Here is a 19,374-nt window from a genome sequence, read left to right as displayed (position 1 = left end):
AGGAATCCTCAGCCCCACCAAACTGCTATATTACTCTTACTGAAATCAGAAGGGAGCAATGTGCAGTAATGTGACTAGAAGTGGAGTCTGTTCACATTTAAATCTTAGATATGGAGGCTGCAAATGTTTTAGGCTCTCCTGGGAATATTTGGGAATATTTTCTGTTAAGAACATTTGGTCTCATGTTAGTAATAATTTTGAAGTACACTATGGATGGTAGTGTTTAGGATTTATCTGTGCATGGCAAAGAATAATAAATAATGCCCAGCTTTTTAGCCAGCGTCAGATAAAGAATGGTTTGGAAGTGCAGTGTTTTAAATACAAACCATTTATTGATTTAAGAAATATCTTAATTTCTATCTATCTATCTATCTATCTATCTATCTATCTATCTATCTATCTATCTATCTATCTATCTATCTATCTATCTATCTATCTATCTATCTATCTATCTATCTATCTATCTATCTATCTTCTTTTGCATTATTGCTATCTATTTTTACATATACATACATATGTAAGGTGTACTCTCTATTTTAAATTAAACCAATGAAAACAAAAACCCCTGAACTTAAAAGTACATTTTGAACTATCAGCCATGGAAGCCTTTCAGTGGTCAAGTCACTTACTACACCGTATCGTCTTTTTTTTCTAAACTAATATTCTGTATTTAAAAGGGTTTTCACGCTTGACTGTTGTAGTTAAACTGCTTATTTCAGAGCTAATTATCGGGTTTAAGCAGCTTGAGCAGGTTTTTAAACCTGGGTAAATCCAACAGTCTTGTCAGTGTTAACCATTCTGGTACCACAGTGGATATTACCACACATTCATAGACTAAGAAGGGCTTAGCCTCTCATCCCTTTCCCCTTAGGTTTCAAATACTCTGTACGTTGACTCATACTGTTACCTAATGATAAGAACTAATACACAAAAAGCAAACTATTTGTTGTAAGCCCTTTGGGAAATATGTTTATGTTCTTATGTTATTTATTTATACTTGGGGTAACCCCCTTTTTCATCTGACTAATTAGTCTCTTGCTATAAATGATGACAAACAGCCTTAATAGAAGCTTGATGGAATTCTTACACAAAACCGATATGCAAATGAAGGAAAGCATATCATGCAGCTCTCAAGTCAGGAAGACCTGTTCAATACCAAAGAAAGTGTTCAATAATAAGTTTCACCATTGTTACAATGCTTTGTTATACGTTTCTAATCTTCGAAGAGCTTTGAAGCTTGAGACAAATACTTTAAAGGGGTGTATCATCACTTTTTGTTTTGCTGCTAGAGGAGGTTAACAATTGTGTTAGGAGCACGTAATGCTTATGTGTGGTGGCAAGGAATCTGGGCCTTAATAATCACGTGCTGCGCATATATGTCCATAGTGGCTGAGGTTTAGGTGCTGAAAGTGTTCTTAGTGCATGCTCCCAGCAGAGTGACTGAGCTGTCACAGACAGATCCTGGTCTCTGGTTAGGATTAGGAGCCAGAAAGATGGGCTCCCCATCATATAACCCCTATGACATCCAATTACAGTGATTACGTGATGGGGAAGTCTGTCCTGCCCCTGCCTTAAGACTAAAATAAGGGCTGCAGGGAGGGGACAAGAAGGGGTTAACAGGTTAGACCTAATTGTTCAATCCTAGAGTCATTATATATCAACCTCCCTGGCGGTATTCCCGAGTGTGGCTCGGGGTTAAATTTCAGTGCCATTAGCGGTAACCCTGAGCCACACTCGGGATTGCATCTCAGGATCCTGGTGCAATGTGCTTATCCTGTCCCCAGGATCCTGCGATGTCCCCCTGCTGTGTCTGCAGGCTCTGTCCTCTGCCCGATGCCTCTGTGTGCCGGCCTCCGTTCCCTGGGAGCGTTGCAACGTATGGGGACGGAGCCTGACAGCAAATTCAAAAAGTGCAAGATTCATAACACATACAGTACACTGTAATGTTACAGATTACATTACTGTATAAAATCATTTGACATTCCTTTTGCCCCTAATGCTTTGTCCAGTGCCCTGCATGCAGTTTTATATTATATATACTGTTCTTTCTGCCTGGAAACTTGAGATTGTCCATGGCAACCAAACAGTGTCCCTTTACATCAAAAGTGGCTTTAGACCAGCTAGAAAACAGCGATAGTAAATTAGAATATAGCAAAAAGTGATCTTGCGCATTTAAATCTATTCACACATAGTGTAAATTAGCATATAAGATGACATGATTATTAAAAATAATGATATAAACAATTGGTGAAAAATCGCAAGAGCAAGGATAATAAACACAAGTGACAAGATAAAAAATCAAATAATAAACAAAAATAAAGTGCTGAATACTAGTGCAATAGTGCAATAAAGTGCAAGTTCATGGAGTATACAGGTGACTGGTTCTGTCCTGGATATGCAAGATAATAAGGTGACTCAGTGCGGGAATGGATAAACTGATTGGCCACAGTTTAAACCGGTCCTCATAGGGGATGATTCCAAAAACATTTAGGCTCTCAGAACTCTCACCTTAATGATAGGTAAAATGGGCATCATGTTAGAATATCTGTTTATCGCGTCACTGTATTCTCCAGACCATTCTTATCCATTCGTCCCGACTTTATTAGGTTCCTCTCCACCACTATTGAAACTGTCAAACCTGGTAAACAATGTACCTCCAAGGCACAATGGCCCGGGGGGGGAGAGGGAGAAAGAAGGGAACCTCCAATAGTGTAGTATGTTAAATGATGTAATGGTAGTTTATTAGGGGGTTTCAGGGTGGTCTCTTACATAAAAAAAACTTTAAAAACAAGTGAGTACAGCAGAAACGGCGTTTAGAGCGCCTCCTTACTTGGACTTCCGGTTACGTCTGCTCTCCGCCGCGCCCTACGCGTTACGTCACCGCTCGTGACTTCAACTGATACAATTGATTTTGTTTTGCACAGATGAAGTTATTTATTTGGAATTACAGAAGCTTGCACTTTATCTGTTTGTCTTGAAAGACATGGAATACACTATGTATGGCCTCAATTTACCTTAAAGTGTTCCGTAAACCAAGAAAACTAATTTATTATAGTGCAGCTTACCAGTTCTTGAATGTGACTGTTACATTTTTTTCAGTTTTTTTTTCCTTTTTTGTTTCATCTGGTGATCCTTCCAGTAACACACGTCTTGCCTTAGGGTGACAGTGCTCACTCGCTGTACAGAATCTATGGCAGAGAAATATCATCACCCCTCTTCTTATCTCTGTATAATAGGAGGGGGTGTTCTTGTAGTTCAGATAAGAGAACTGGACAGGACTGATAAAATTGCTTGGGATTTCAGTGTACAGAGTACAAAAAAAACACACATAACAAATATTTTTTATTGGTTTACTGAACAGACCAAATGATGCAAAAAAGAGAAGTGTATTGTTAGGGTTTACCTATACTTTAGGAACAAGGTATAGTTACTTTAGAAGTAATCTGGGCCTTGCAACATCCCTTTTTTTTTTTTTTTTTAAATGTTCTATTCATGTTGTCCAAACTTAAACTAATATTAAAGCTTTTTTTTTTAATTAAAATAATAAACATGTCATACTTACCCGCTTAGTGCAATGGATTTGTACAGAGCAGCCCCAATCATCTGCTTTAGGAGTCCCCCACTTGCGCTCTTGGCTCTTCCTCTTTGTGGAGTTCCCCCACAGAAAGCTGCTTTCTCTGGGGGCAGTCATGTAGGCTCGCCACTGAGCCACCCTGTCTGTGTCTATAGGCACAGACAGGGTGGCTCGGCCCCACCCCTGCTATTTTGTCACAGAATTTGATTGACAGCAGCGGGAGCAATTGTGCTCCCACTGCTATCAATCTGCCCAGTGAAGAGGGAAAGAGCTGAGAGAGCCACTGCTCTCGTGCACAACGCTGGATCAAAATTGGGCTCAGATAATTATAAGGGGGGTGAGGGGGTGGGGGATCCTACAGCACAGAAGGTTTTTACCTTAATACATAGAATGCATTAAGGTAAAAACCCTTAAAGTTTTATAACCACTTTAATATGGAGAAAAATGGAGAGCTGTCCAGTTTGTCTACAGTCAACTATTGTGATCTTTCTCACTCCACAGGAGCCAAAGTCAGAGATCTCCCCACAAAAGTGTACATTAGGAACTAGCAGTAGTTTAGGAGTTGGAAAAGAACTTGGAAGCAGCATTGCAATTAGAAATATGGGGTTGATTTACTAAGGGAAAATAGACTGTTCGCTTTAGTGAATTAGATGAAATTCTGCTGACTTTCAACATCCAATCTTGTGCAAGCAAAAATGCATTTTTTTCCCTTGCATGTGATTGGGTAGTCTTTGCAAAGTGAAGCTTCGCCATTTTCCCTAAGCTGTGGGGATGATCCAACTTTACCTGGAAAGTGGACAGCCAATTTGCTTTTAGTAAATCAACCCTAATGTGTTGCAGAGGATAGAATATATTGGCTAAGAAATGATTAAGTAAGTGTAAAGTTAGGTCAGGGTATGCTCATGTCTATCTATCTATCTATCTATCTTTTTATCCATCTATAGATGTATCTATCTATCTGCATCAATATTTGCACTGTTGAATACTGATGCGAGAAAAGAGCAATGTAAATGATTTGTAGCTGATATTGGAGGGCTTGTTGTACACTTCTTCAGTTTATGGAACCCAGAAGTCTTATAGAGAAAAGACACCTATTTTGAGAGAGAGCAGATGCATATGTTTTTTTTTTTTATTTCAATATTTTTTTAATTTGTTTTTTAAAAAGTACACATGTTGCAGACGCAGCCGCTAAGTACAATATAAACTGTTTGAGGTAACATCTTGCTTGAACAAGTAAACAAAATAAAGAAAGGGATGATGTGATTAGGTAAGTCCAGTATACATGTTACAGTATACTGCACTAATTAAATTAAAACAACAACATCAGCAGTATTATGGCTACTTAAACAGGGAGGTAAGAAGGCAATGGAGGAGACATTTTACCAGGAAGGAACTAAAAAAAAAAACCTGGACCATGGATATCCTGGGTCCTAATGTGGATACCAGGAGGCTCATGGTTCCCAAATGTGATTAAAGGCACGGAAGGTTTAGGTGTGGAGTTAGAGATTTTTCTTACAGATAGTCTTGTTTTGTAACATTCACAACCACTGACAGATTAGGGGCCAAATTTTGCTTCCAGTGTCTCGCGAGGATTAGTTTGGAGCAGATGCATATATACATACAGTTTTAAGCTAAGACCTTATTCACAAAAGGGCTCCCTTTAAGACTTATTTAATCTTAACTGATATCGTATGGTTACAGGAGCACCACTCCAGCCTTTGACCTACTAAAGGTGATTTTGCATATAATATGTACTGCTATTTATTAGGTTCAAAAATATATTCAATAACAATGGCATAAAGATGTAATTTGAACTTTTAGTTGTTAAATACTAATTATAACCACGTCACTACCTGCCTAGAATTTCTACCTGTGCCTGCGTGGGTTTCCTCTTGGTACTCCGGTTTCCTTTCACACTCCAAAGACATGCTGGTAGGTTAATTGACTCCTGTCTAAAAAAAAATTGGCCCTAGTATGTGTATGTATTCATGTGAGTTAGGGACCTTAGATTGTAAGCTCCTTGAGGGCAAGGACTGATGTGAATGTACAATATATATGTGTAAAGCGCTGTGTAAAGTGACAGTGCTGTACAAGTACCTGTAATAAATAAATAAAAAAAAGTAATAATATAGGATATTCGTATCGACCTATTCATAATCCATAAAACTGCTTCTAAAAAGATAGATTCCACGTGGCTAGAAAATAAATATTGCCATCATTTAAACAGTGTTAAAGTGATTGTAAAGGTAAAATAAAAAAAAATAAAAAAACGCAGAGAGCGGCCACAAACCTCTTCTTGTCGGGTCTCCCGCTGGCGCTCCTGGCCCCTCCTCTCTGTCCAGTTCCCCCATGGGATGCCGCATCCTCAAGTGACACAGACAGCAGGACTCAGCCCCATCCCCCGCTGCCTCGTCAGTGGTTTTGATTGACAGCACTGAGAGCCAATGGCTCCCGGTGCCCCAGCAAAGCCAGTGAGACCCGGAAGTGAGGGGAGAGAAGAGCTGCAGATGTGCACAGCGATGGATTGAATAAGGGATCAGGTAAGTAAAAGGGTGAGTGAGGGTGGAAGCAGATGCCTAAACATTTTTTACCTTAATGCAAGGAATGCATTAACCACTTCCCACCCGGGCCTATAGCAGAATAACTTCTGGGCAGTGGTCCCGTTATCCTGACGTCCATATACATATCCATATGACCTCTTCCAAGATAACAGCTTGTTCACGCCAGAAGGGGCGTGTGGCGTGGCAATTGGTGGTGCGGCATGTCAGTTTGACACATCTCAACCCCAATCTCGGTAAAGACAGACGCGAGTAGAGGAGAGCCGATCGGCTGTTCTCCTTGTCAGGGGGGTCTGCGCTAATTGATTATCAATGCAGCCCCCCCTGAGGTTGCCCACTTCAGACCACCAGGGATGCCACCACTGATGACCACCAGGTATGCCACCCATGGCCACCAGGGATGCCAATATGTGCCCAAAATCAATGGCAATCAGTGCCCACAAATGGTGCCAGTCAGTGCCCATCACTAATGCCTGCCAGTGCCTCCTTATCAGTGATGCCCATCAGTGCCATCTATCAGTGTCCATCAGTGCCACCTATCAGTGCCCACCTATCAGTGCCCATCAGTGCCACCTATAAGTACCCATCAGTGCAGCCTTTCAGTGCCCATCAGTGCCACCTATTAATGCCCATCAGTGTTGCATACCAGTGCCACCTATTAGGGCCCATCAGTTCTACCTATCAGTTCCCATCAGTGCTGCATATTAGTGTCCATCATCAGTGCCATCTCATCTGTACCCATCGGTGCCGCCTTATCAGTGCCAGTCAGTCTAGCCTCATCAGTACCCATAAGCGAAGGAGAAAATGTACTTATTTACAAAATTTTATAACAGAAACAAAGAAAAACTTTTTTTTTTTCAAAAATGTCAGTCTTTTTTTATTTGTTACTCAAAAAATAAAAACCCCAGCAGTGATCAAATACCACCAAAAGAAAGCTCTATTTGTGGGAACAAAATGATAAAAAATGTGTTTGGGTACAGTGTAGCATGACTGCGCAATTGTCATATAAATTGCAACAGTGCTGAAAGATTGGATAATTTAAGTTAATCGTTACGCATTTTACTATGTGAATATTCTCAAATCCTTTAGAAAATCAGCCTGATTATGTAAGGTTGAATGAGGACAAGAAGTTTACTGAGATTCAACCTCCTAAAATGTTGTGCTGTTCTAACAATGTTAATTCAGAAAAAAAGTAAAAGGAAATGAGAGCCACCATGTCAGGCCTGATGTATGTGTTTCATAGATATTTGTTACAAAATGTATACGTTTTCAACTTATTTGAGAATATTTATGAGTTAAGTGTAAGAAAAAGAGGAAGTGACTGAGAACTGGAACTTTAAGCTGTTTGCTGTGTGAGCGCAGTGTGCTCCTTGGAGGTATGTGTCTACTCTATTTGTATAAAGGCTCAGCTGCAGTGTACACACGGCAACCTTCTACCTTTCTTGGATAGACTCATACACTGACTTCAGTGGTTGTGATTTAATGATGGAGACGAGTTTCCTTAGTAAACCAAATTTAGAGTGCTGGAATGCTTATCTTATATCCAGACCTTGAACATAAAAGGCATTTTATACCAGCAATTGTTCATTTAATGAGCAATTGCAGAGTACAGGATGGCTAAGGGATTGAGCTACATGCACCATTATTGCAAGAAGTATTTCGAAATACCAGAAATAGGACGTAAGCTCTGATCAGGGAGAGTGTGAGCACAATTACCTTCTTTTCAAATCCTTCTGTGACACTGCGGGAGGAAAAAGGACTTTGAAACTTGAAAGGAAAGAGCTTGCTTTCAACCTCAAAAGCTAGGAGGAAAGGGCTCTGAAATTTGCTCAGTATTCCCAATTCACCATTAGCCTGTTTCTTCCTTTAGCCTCAAGGCATTCTCCGCTTTTTGAAAAGATGTTAAGAAATTCAGTCACAATAGAGAGCCTAGTTTTGAACATGTTTCACTCGGTCCATTGAGGTCTGGTCTTCAGCCTTTGTGTGGGGTGAATTGAGCTGAGCAGCTCTCTGGCTGGGGAGAGGTGAATGAGCAGTCTCTGTGCAGTCGCAAATTTGGCAAAGAATAGATTCCCCTTCCTCTGTATGATAATCTACATTCCTGTACAGCCCCTCTACTGGCAAAATACATACACAACCTGAGCTAAAGTTAATGCTTGCTCCTTGCTTCACAGCAGCACTTCTCAAGATCACCTTCTGGTTAAAATTGTCGTTGACCTCTCTCGAAAATGTTGTTGACCCTCCTGTTACAAAATATACAATATAAAAAATGTAATTACTTACATAACTTGTCCAAAAATAGTAAAATTTCAGAAGTTTTCTTCAGTCATCTGTGACCATATGACACAAGTATGATTAATGATTAATTAATTGACATCCAAAATTAGGAAGGGGATGCAAAATCAAAAAGTTTACTAGGAAAAACTTGACAGGAATACTAATGTGTTTTGCACACTACCAAATATTCTTAAATCTGCTGATTGTGTGAGTTTCTTTTGCAAGAGACAGGGATTGATGTAGCTCACCTTAGATATGACTGCACATTTGCATGAGTAGGAAAAGTAGTTCCTGGAATCATTTTGGACGTTGCTTTGAGTATCTTCCAATAATCTTGTCTTAAACCTACAATTGCAATTGTAGTACTAATTACATGGAGTGTTCATTTACACTAGGCACAAACTAAAACAATCCATTGTTGCAAGCAGGCTGGTGTCTGTTGTGTGCCGGTAACTTTATTGAAACAGCAAAGTGATATATCATTCATTCCTGTGCACCAGGTGAGCTCCAGTGCGTTGCAAAAAAAATGTTTTCTGTGTTCCTTCATGGTGACTTGCATTGGTCAAGTACAGAAAAATCGCAGTCACTGCACATGGTGTGAATGGCACCTTAGCAGTTAACATTACTTAAGACTAGAAAGCCTCATGAAATAGCTTGCAAGCTATCAGCAGTTTTTATTTGCCAAGCTTTGAGCCTTTGAAACTTGATTTAGAGCCTATGATAAATAAAAGAGCAATTAATAGTCTTAACAGATAAGTATAAAAAAAGCTTAAGAACCGATCAGTACTACAGAAAGTTACAATTTTTTTCGGAAAAATATATTTTCTTCACAGTTGACTTCCTGTCCAGCAATCCCTTTTACGGTTACTGCAGTGAGAGTCTTCTTGAACCTTAGAGGGCTGACATCTAGGTAATTTGCTGCACTTATTTATTAGTTTCTAATTTTATATGTCAAAATATTTTGAAGAACTTTATACAAATCATTGATAAGTTTACTTAAAATATCAGTTGATGTAAATACAATATTTCTATTGCAAGATTTAATCACGTGTTGGCTGTTGCAAAAACTTGCAAAATGCTAATATTGGACAGTGCTTAAATCTCTAAGGCGTAAGATATTAAAATTTCCCATGTAGCCTTCTTAAACTCCCTAGGTTTGAAAAAATTAATAAACTTTGACTCACACATCTGTAAATGTAACTTTCATTTTAGGTATACCTTAAGTTCTAACTTTTTTATTAAGCACTGAGTAACATGAATGGGACCAGACAGAGATAATCAAACACTAATTCTATATTTGCTTCTTCTTCTTCGAATGTGCAAAGTTTTTGTAATGTGTTTAGTTTAGGAGCACGTGTGTCTGCATATGTGTGTTAGAATGTTAGGAATATGTGGAAAGAAAAACATCCCAAAGTGAACATCTTTCTAAAACTGTAAGGCATTCATCTGGGAAGAACATTTTAGCAGATCGGATGTTGCTTTTACCTCTAAAGCTGTCTGCTGAAAAACCTCGACAAGCAGTAACAGTTGTCTTGTGTTTGGCTGTCGAAATCCTTTGGCACATACTGCCGGAGAAGTGGGCTGTTTGCTTACATTTTTGCAATAGACCCCCACTTGTTGCCATGGCGGACAGTATGTTTCTGTCAACAATTTGGCTTGGCGCAGCCTGTCTACATATCCTCTTAAAAACCTTATTGAACAATTCAGTTCAACAGAACATGATTAGGCAGCTCTTGTCTTTGGCCAGCTGAAGTGGTTGCTGCACTTACAGCAGGCGGAATTATTGCTGGGGAAGTTTATTCTCTCTGCTAGCATAGAGGGGGAAAAATCTTGCAAATCCCCTAGCTATTTGTATTCTGGAGTGCGTGCACTGTCAAGTTTATATCTGCCTCTTTCAAAAGTAACTGTGCGATGCGGGGCATGTGGCAAACTCTTAACATAATGTTTGCCTGATTGCACTCAGTGTCATTCTGAGGGAACATAAGAACAGGAAATCAAAGCAGATGCTTTTTAGTGCTGTTGAGTACATATCAAAATTACATAACATTTGGATTTCATGACTAGAAATAGAAAAGTATTATTTTTTTAACATATTCTTTAATATTATTATTTAAAATTTTATTTTATAATTTACTGATATATAATGAAGAATCTTTTAAGGGCTTGGAAGGAATTGGTGCCTATTCCATATTTTGAATAAAAACTATAACTCCGCGCCAAATTAAACAAAAAAATGATCTAAAAAATGCCTATATATAAAAAAAAACTGCTGCTCCCCTGGAAGGAAGTGAAATACTTCTAGCAACATGTGGAAAGGTGAGTGAGTATAGGGGGCGCTATGGTAAGTGATATTGGCTGATTGGTAATTCCTTGACAAGCAGTGAAGTGGAAAATAAAACAGTGTAATAAATACTATAGTGTAGTCACAAAATAGAGGTGTGATTTCAAATTATGCGCCTGGTTGAAAAATAAAATCAATAAAGTCCATCTATAATCGCAAAAAATATATATAAAATATTAAACAGTGAGTCAGTAAAAAATCATTTGAAAAAGTCCACAGAAAGCACACAGATCTTCCAACAGTGATGATGTTTTCCAACAAGATCTAAGTGGTCCTTCACCAGAATTTAGCAAAAAACAACACCCAGCGTGAATGGATAAGTGATCTGAAATCACACTTCTATTTTGTGACTACACTATAATATTTATTACACTGTTTTATTTTATTTTCCACTTCACTGCTTGTCAAGGAATTACCAATCAGCCAATGAATATCACTTACCATAGTGCCCCCTATACTCACCTTTCCACATATTCCATATTTTGTTGTAAATCAGTTTTCAAAAAGTTTTTTACTAATTACGCTTTTTAAAGTTGTAATACAATATGGTCTTTTATGAGTGTGTACAGTCACTTGATTGAATGATTATTTATCCATATGCGATGTTTTATAAGTGGAGTCTGGTGGGCCAAAGCTGGCCATAGATGGATCAAAATTAATCTGGTTCAGCAGGGACTGGCTGAATTTCAATTCATCTGTGGCCATTCCCGCTCGACAGAAGTCCATCTAGAAATCACCTTCTGTTGAACAGGAATTTTGGAAAATTTTCAGTAGATCAGCCCCTGCAGCCAATCGACTGCAATGCTGATCAGTGATTTCAGACAGTGGAGTAGGACCCACTGTCAGAATACAATAGCATGGTGGGGAGGATTCCTCTATCCACCTCGCTTCTGCGGATGGGGGAATCTGTTTTTTTTTTGATCAGCCCGCTGGCTGATTAAAAAAAGAAAAAAGATCCATCTATGGCCAGCCTAAGTCATCCCTTGGCTTCTTTTATCTCTTGCTTAACCTGCATAGTTATTCATGAGTCACTCATATGTCATAATCTCTGGTTCTATCTTTGCTCACCTTGAACCTTGAGGCCTCATGCACACTGTATGTTTTTACAGCTGCTGTTTTTGGCTTCAGACATTTTTTTCTGCAGCGAAAAAACTCCCCAGCATGCTATCCTATGAGTCCATGCACAAATAGGATGTTATCAGCAGTTTTTGTCAGGGGCATTTTCTGACTGGAAAAAAAAACATAACTAGAGGTTTTTGAGAGGAGTCTTTCAGCTGTAAAAATGCTCTAACTCTAAAAATGTGGCTATTTTGCATTTATAAGCTTTTTTGAGCCATTGTGGGAGTATAATTTTGTTACAAAAAGCTAAAAAACACTAAAGCTAAAAAACGCTGAAAAACACTACTGCAAAAACGCTAAAAACTCATTCTACAGCTTTCTACAGCTAACGTCACTGGCTTTTTTTATGACGTTTAGTGTGCATGAGGCCTGAAAGTTGAGTTTTAGATGCTCCAGCTCCTGTGTCGTAAAAGTCTGTTAGAGGGAATGTAACTACTTTGAAAAGCCTGGTACACACTATCAGGTTACCCAGACTGCTGGGATGAAAAAACAAAACAAAACTGACAGCTCAGGTCGGAGCCACTGTACTAATGTTCCAACATTAGTACAGTGATCTCCCCTGCTGAGCTATTGTGTTCTGACCTGGGGAAACCCCTCCCTGCCAGAACACTCCAGTTAGCATTCTCAACACTGATCGGGAGGCGGTCGGCTGCTAGTTTTTTAGCATGCTCATCCCAGAAGTCGGCCAGTCGACATTTGGTCCGTGTGTACTAGGCTTAATGGTCACATGTGTGCAAGCCTTGGAACTCAACCACATATCTTGCTGCAAGGATAGGATATAAAACTATTGGATTAGGGCTCATCTTAATAAATAACTGTCTCTGTTTTTAGACAAAAAGCACTTGTACATAATGCTTCAGAGCTAATCAAAGTTAAATATATTAAATCTGGTGATCTGGACACCACATTTAGATAGCATAGCCAGTGCACACATCCAGCCTGATGATTGGACAGTCCTATGTTCTAGCCATCCCTTTCCCACACTGGTCCTGTTGTGGAGGTAGGGTTGCCACCTGACCAGTATTTTACCTGTCTGGCCAGCAAAAATTTTCCTAGTTTGCATTATCATTTACTGTAAGAAGATCTGATTTTTATGAGAAATGTATCGTTCCATGCTTTAATTAAAAAAAAAAAATAACCGTTAACGTGTTATTACTGTGAACTACATAAAGTTAGAGAAGTTTGGAAAAAGATTTCTAGTCCAACTATTTCAACTTAATTGGTAAAAATCAGCCCACATTAAGCTGCAAATTCAGAAGGTTCACAAGAAACCTGGAATTAATTTCCATGATTTCATCCACAATTAAAGGATGTTGTTTGTGAAGTTAAGATAAAACAGAACAGAGCTCAATTACAACTTTCAATCAAGGCTTTCGGAAATAATTAATCACAGTTTACTGAGTCATAGCTTTATCAAAAACAGCATTGTGCTTTATGTTTAAGTATGTACAGTTGTATATCATAACAGTATCTTTTACTTGCAATGCCGTCTACTTGGTCAACCTCTTATTTCTGCAGATCCTCATCTGATGGAACATGTAATTCATACTTCCACAGGTCAATGTGAACACAAAACTAGAAAAGTGTTGCTAGATGATCTGCACTCAAAAATAAAATGACTGCAAGTAATGAATCTTTCCCAAAATTAAAAGAGGGTTGTCTGTTTCTCCTCACAGCTCCTGTAGCTATTATGTATACACCTAATGTGTTTTATAGAACCGGAACAAGAAATAACTCAGTACCTACGTGCAAAAGTTTGTCGTGATTTATTTTTTCCCTTACATTGTAATGTCACAGCTGTTAATACTTACTGTCTGCATTGAGAACTCCTGGGAATTCTCTGTTCTTTTACTGCCACTGGGAAAAAAAATTCACATAACACTGAAATAGGGATTTATCAATATAAGTCTTTTATATTTGTGTGTTTTTTGTGTGTGCGTGTGTATATATATATATATATATATATATATATATATATATATATATATATCACAGCATACCTCATTTTGCTTCCCGGCTTGTCACCCAGATAACCATAGAAACATAACTAACTTAACAAATGGCAATACATTCCAGGCTAAACTTTATTTCTAGTTTTGTACTGAATGATATCTTCTGTTAAATAACTTTTTATGGCTATCCATATCCCCATATGACCTTTTAGACAAAACAGGTATTTAGAGCAAATTCCTAAAAATTTAGAGGAAATGTCCAATATGGCAGCTGTGGGGCTACTCTGGAAAATTTAGTTTTTCTTTTACTTTCTGTCCTGGACATGGCTGTAGTTTCAGTTTCACTATTTTAAATTTTTCAAAACTCTCTATATATATATACATATTAAGATACCTAAATTCCTGGCTGAGCTAAATGAAAGATCCTTTGACAAATAAAACAGTAAATAGCTACATATTTCAACTGTGTTTTTAGCTTTTTATACAGAGTTGTCCTTTAATTTTCCCACCTACATTTTTATAACCTTTGTGGCAAAAAGATTCACTAAATGCACCTGCTTAGCTTAGTTGAAAAATGAATCATTGTCCAAATAAGTACAGCTCATTGAAACCATTTGTTAGCACACAACAGCAATTAACAAGTGCCAAGACACATATTTGTAGTTGTCAGCTTTTGTAGTAGCACGTGTGAATTTTTGCAGAGCGGAGAGGGAGATTTTAGCAATTAACAAAAAGTGAGGAAATGTTTATTATAATAGTCTGCTAACTTTTTAGTGGCATGGTGTTTTAAAAAAATGTATACCTTACTTTTGGAAGTTTTGTGTGGGTGGGGCCCTGATTCAAAAAAGATTTAATTGGGAAGGTTTAAATAAGTAATAACAAATGTTATCTTCCTATGGTATTTTAATCACGTTTTATTTGCATACTATGTAGTATTTCTATCAGCTATACTTTTTAAATTAAAGTGGAAGTAAACCAGATTCAGGAAACTTGACCTAGGCACATATATCTTTAGTGTTTACTTATCGCTCTCCAAAGCCCTGAGTCCTGTGTCTTTTACTGCTGTTTTGTTCCTCTGTTATCAACATGATAACTTCGGACAAGTTCTTTGAGACGGAAGATAAAATCAGCTGAAAATTTGTATCAGGTGGGTGCTATAAATAGATTAGCAGAGAGCTTGTCTTAATAGAGCACAGCTCTGAAAGTATCTTCCTTCCTCTGCCTATGTGGAGGGAGCATGTGCGCCTTTTCTCCAATCAGCTGTCACACAGTGTATGTCCAGAAACCACTCCTACTGCAGAATGAAGAAGTAAAAATTCTAACATGGTGAAAGAATTCTAAGGAATATAGCAAGCTGAAGACAGCAGATATACATGTAAAACTTATGTAGGGATATTTGTTTCATCCCTGTGTATCATCTGAAGGCTGTTCACTTCACTGGGTATATGTGATGGTTTACATCCACTTTAATGAACTCAGGTGCACAGTATGTTATCTTCAATGAAGCTTCTTTTACAATACTAGCTGTATAGATCACGCGCCTACATGTAAATGGCAATTTCTGCTTTTGCATTCTAAGTGTCAGAACCCCCCAGTGAATGTAGTGGACACAAAAAAAAAAAAAACATCGGTGGGTGCTCATTATTATTACTATTATATAGGATTTATATAGCGCCAACAGTTTGCGCAGCACTTAACAAAATAAAGGCAGACATTACAGTTACATTACAATTTGGTACAACAGGAATCAGAGGGCCCTGCTCATTAGAGCTTACAATCTAGGAGGGAGGGTTAATTGATACAAAAAGTAATAACTGTGGGGAATGAGCTGATGGAGAAAGTAAAACAGTATATTATTTAGAAGCAGGATAAGCTTCTTTGAAGAAAAAGGTTTTCAGGGATCATCTAAAGATGGATAGATTAGGGGACAGTCAGACAGATTGGGGTAGGGAGTTCCAAAGGATGAGAGAAGCTCTGGAGAAATCCTGGAGTTGAGCATGGGAGGAGGTGACAAGGGAGCTAGAAAGCAGGAGGTCTTGGGAGGACCGAAGAGAGCGGTTTGGTTGGTATTTTAGGTTGGTGATGTAGCTGGGGGCAGAATTGTGGATGACTTTGTAAATTATTGTTAGTACTTTGAATTGTATTCGTTGGGTGAATGGAAGCCAGTGCCGGGATGGGCAGAGAGGGGTGGAGGACACTGAATGGTTGGTATGACAATTATCTACCAGAATATAGTGAATGAGTTGCTCAAAAGTTACCACACTGCTCAGACCTACCTGGGTTTTTTCAGGTGCACAGAACCCAGCCTTTAAAACTTGATTTTCAAGAATCCATTTTTTGCTCAGCAGGGGATCTGTCTAAGGTTTGAGCAGAGTGGGCAGATGACAGGTCCGTGCCCACTCCACTTATGAAGAGCGGACATGGGCACAACCCGCTCTGCTCTATGGGCAGCTGGATCTAAACAGACCGGCCATCTGTTTACACCCGGCTGCCCTCCTATCCAATCTGGCAAGCTAGAGGGGAACAGATGCCCCTTCTGTTTTTTTGTTTTTTTTTGCTGGATCATATCGGACGTGGAGGTAGCCGAGTGTAAATGAAAACATGTCTGTTTACATCGGGCACTCCATAGAGGAGATTGAAGGATCCAATTGGGTCCAGCTGAAAAACAGACAGCCATACCCAATCAGATATCTCCTATGAAAGGGGCTTTAGGGCTGACCTATCCAGATATCTGATTACCAAAGATATCAACATTGCTGGTAATTGCTGCAAAAGGGACAGGAAGCGAGCTATCCCCCCCCCCCCGAATAGAGTCATAAACAGCAACTAAAATTTTACAGTATTAACTTCCAGAATAAAAAAGTCCTTGCTTGGAGATGAGCTTGAAAATGTTTTTAAAGCACTTCTGGCTAGAATTTTATGGTCAAACTGTCATAGACTGAACTTCAGTTAATTCTAGCCTACTCATATTAATCTTAGTGATCTTGATGTTTTTCAACTCATTTTGTGAAGATCCCCACACATTTAAGGCTTGTTTACACTTGAGGTTGGGGGAGGCAGTAAAAACGTGGTTGAGCCACGCTTTTACTATCCTCCAGCTGCTTCTGATGCTGCAAAGGAAGTTGATAGGGTGTACACATGCTGTAAAAAGAAGTGAACACCCCTCATGTTTGATGTGCACTACTACAGTAACTTAATCAAGTTAATGGGGCTTTGGTGCAGCATTCAGGAGTGAAAGTGGGCAGTGAGGAGGCGACATATCTGTCAGATGCATCTGAAAAGCATTTGCGAATCGCTTTTCAGAGTCTCAGCAGTCCTTGTGCATGTGCAAACAAGCCTTTACTTCCTTGAATTCTGTGTCACTTATCTACTATATCCTGTGAGTAGGTACTGCTGTGACACAGGATTCACAGAGCCTGTCTTCTGAACTGCACAGGCGTGGATAGGAGGCGTTTCAGGAGCCAGAGTCAGTACAGGATTAACTGCTTGCAGGAAGGAATGTATTTTCAGATATGTAGCCCTTAGAAAATGAAAGTAAACAGCAGAGGAGAAGCTGCAAAGCATACAGGAAAGCCAGGAAGCTGTAGAAAGTTGGCCAGCTGACTGGAGAGCTCACAATATGAAAGGAGATATTTCAAGTAATTGGATTGTCAAATATAACTATTGTTGTTATTGCTATTACAATGCTAATCTTATAAAATGAAATGGTATGATGTAACCATAAAGAGAGTACACTACACTACACAGACAACAAATAGTTTAAGTTACCTCTACTCTGGATTATGTATTACCTTGTGCTGCCTCAGATCTTTGTAAATTGCCTTTGCAGTTGTCTCTAGAGTCAAGAGCACTTGAGTGATTTTGTGTGTCCCCAGGTGCCCGTATTTGTACCTATGCTGTTTGGCTGGCCATGTTCTTTAGAGAATAACTTTGGTTTGTGCTGTCAAATGTATTTCTGTCTGTGTTTGAGAAATAGACGCACCATTAAGGAAGGGTTTGGCAAATCACTCAAGCCAACCAATCCTTGCCCCCAGAAGCTATTCCTGTTTCTTAAAACTTTTATTACGTTTACTGGACATGTATGCTCCTTGAATTCCTAAAACTGAAATGTTTCCAACAGCAACTAATCAGAATTTCTTTAATTATTTTTTCATAGAATGAAAGATTAAACATCGCACTCTCAGGATTTGACGCTAGATGTTGACAACACAGTTCATTTCATTAGTCTTAGCGGTCGTTTATGAGAATATTTTTGATGGCATATTTTATATTTCTTCCAGAGGATGAAAGTCCCGTTCAGGCCTATCACAGAGAAAGAAGGAATGCAATTACCATGCAGGCACAAGGAGGGCAAGGCCTTAGCAAAATCAGTGAGGAGCCTTCTACATCTAGCGAGGAAAGGGCCTCATTAATAAAGAAAGAAATCCATGGATCTATAACCCATCTACCTGAACATTCTGTTCCATATCGGGGCACTCTGTTTGCAATGGACCCAAGAAATGGTTACATTGATCCACACTATCGTAAGTAATAGTATATCTTTTTGCTTAGTGCGAATTTACCTTTTCATGTTCTAAAGGATACTAATGTAGTAAATATGCATACAATTGTTAACATCTATTAGTCTATTAATATGCAGGTGTAAGTAAATTGTAACTGTTGATATTTTCACTGTTGTCATGTATACTGTTTATTTTGTTATTTTTATTTTTATCCAAAAAATGGATACTATAGAAGACTTATAACCATGGGTAATATTAATTCTATAAATGTTTGCACAGCGTAGACTTATGTTAAAGAGGTTGTAAACCTCTAAAAAAAATTCCCCAAAAAAAACAAAACCTGCAAGACAAAGGCATAATGAGCTAGTATGCATCGCATACTAGCTCATTATGAAATACTTACCTTAAAACAAAGCCGTTGCAGCGGTCCCCTCACACCGCTGTCACGGCCGACATCTTTCTTGGAGCTTCTTCCGGGTTTGCAGGCTCCAACGATGTGATTGGCCAGAGCCGCAATTATATCACTCCCGTGCACACACGTGGGCCATTGCTTCAGAGCGCATGCGCTAGTGGTGTCACTGGCTGCATGCACTGGAAATATCTCCTAAACCATACAGGTTTAGGAGATATTTTCAATACCTATAGGTAAGTTTTATAATAGGCTTACCTATAGGTAATAGTTTGCAGAGGAAGTTTACTTCCTCTTTACATATGGCAGCACATGCATGCCTACTTTACATGCAAGTCTGTTAGGGTAGCCATAAATGGACCAGAATCACCAATTCAGGAACATATGGAGTAATCAGAGTGTACTTGACCCTAATGCAGCGTACACACGGGCGGACTTTTCGACCGGACTGGTCCGACGGACTTTCGGCGGACTTCTGACTGACTTTCCCAACGAACGGACTTGCCTACACACGATCACACCAAAGTCCGATGGATTCGTGCGTGGTGACGTATGACCGGACTAAAATAAGGAAGTTCATAGCCAGTAGCCAATAGCTGCCCTAGCGTCGGTTTTTGTCGGACTAGCATACAGACGAGCGGA

At 39.0% G+C, this 19,374-nt stretch overlaps 1 protein-coding gene across 3 annotated transcripts in view; it reads left to right on the top strand.

The window, feature by feature from the left end:
* GLI3 (GLI family zinc finger 3) overlaps window positions 1-19,374 on the top strand; it is a 381,269-nt gene that overhangs the window by 87,284 nt on the left and 274,611 nt on the right. For all 3 annotated transcript variants that reach the window (XM_073630540.1, XM_073630539.1, XM_073630538.1), the window contains one exon: window positions 18,102-18,344. In XM_073630540.1, coding sequence (XP_073486641.1) covers window positions 18,102-18,344 — 243 coding nt within the window. The remainder of the gene's footprint in view (window positions 1-18,101; window positions 18,345-19,374) is intronic.

Source organism: Aquarana catesbeiana, linkage group LG05 (genome assembly GCF_042186555.1).
Source record: "Aquarana catesbeiana isolate 2022-GZ linkage group LG05, ASM4218655v1, whole genome shotgun sequence".
Classification (NCBI taxonomy): domain Eukaryota; kingdom Metazoa; phylum Chordata; class Amphibia; order Anura; family Ranidae; genus Aquarana; species Aquarana catesbeiana.
Note: the sequence above shows the minus strand (reverse complement) of the source record. Positions and strands in the feature narration are given on the sequence as shown.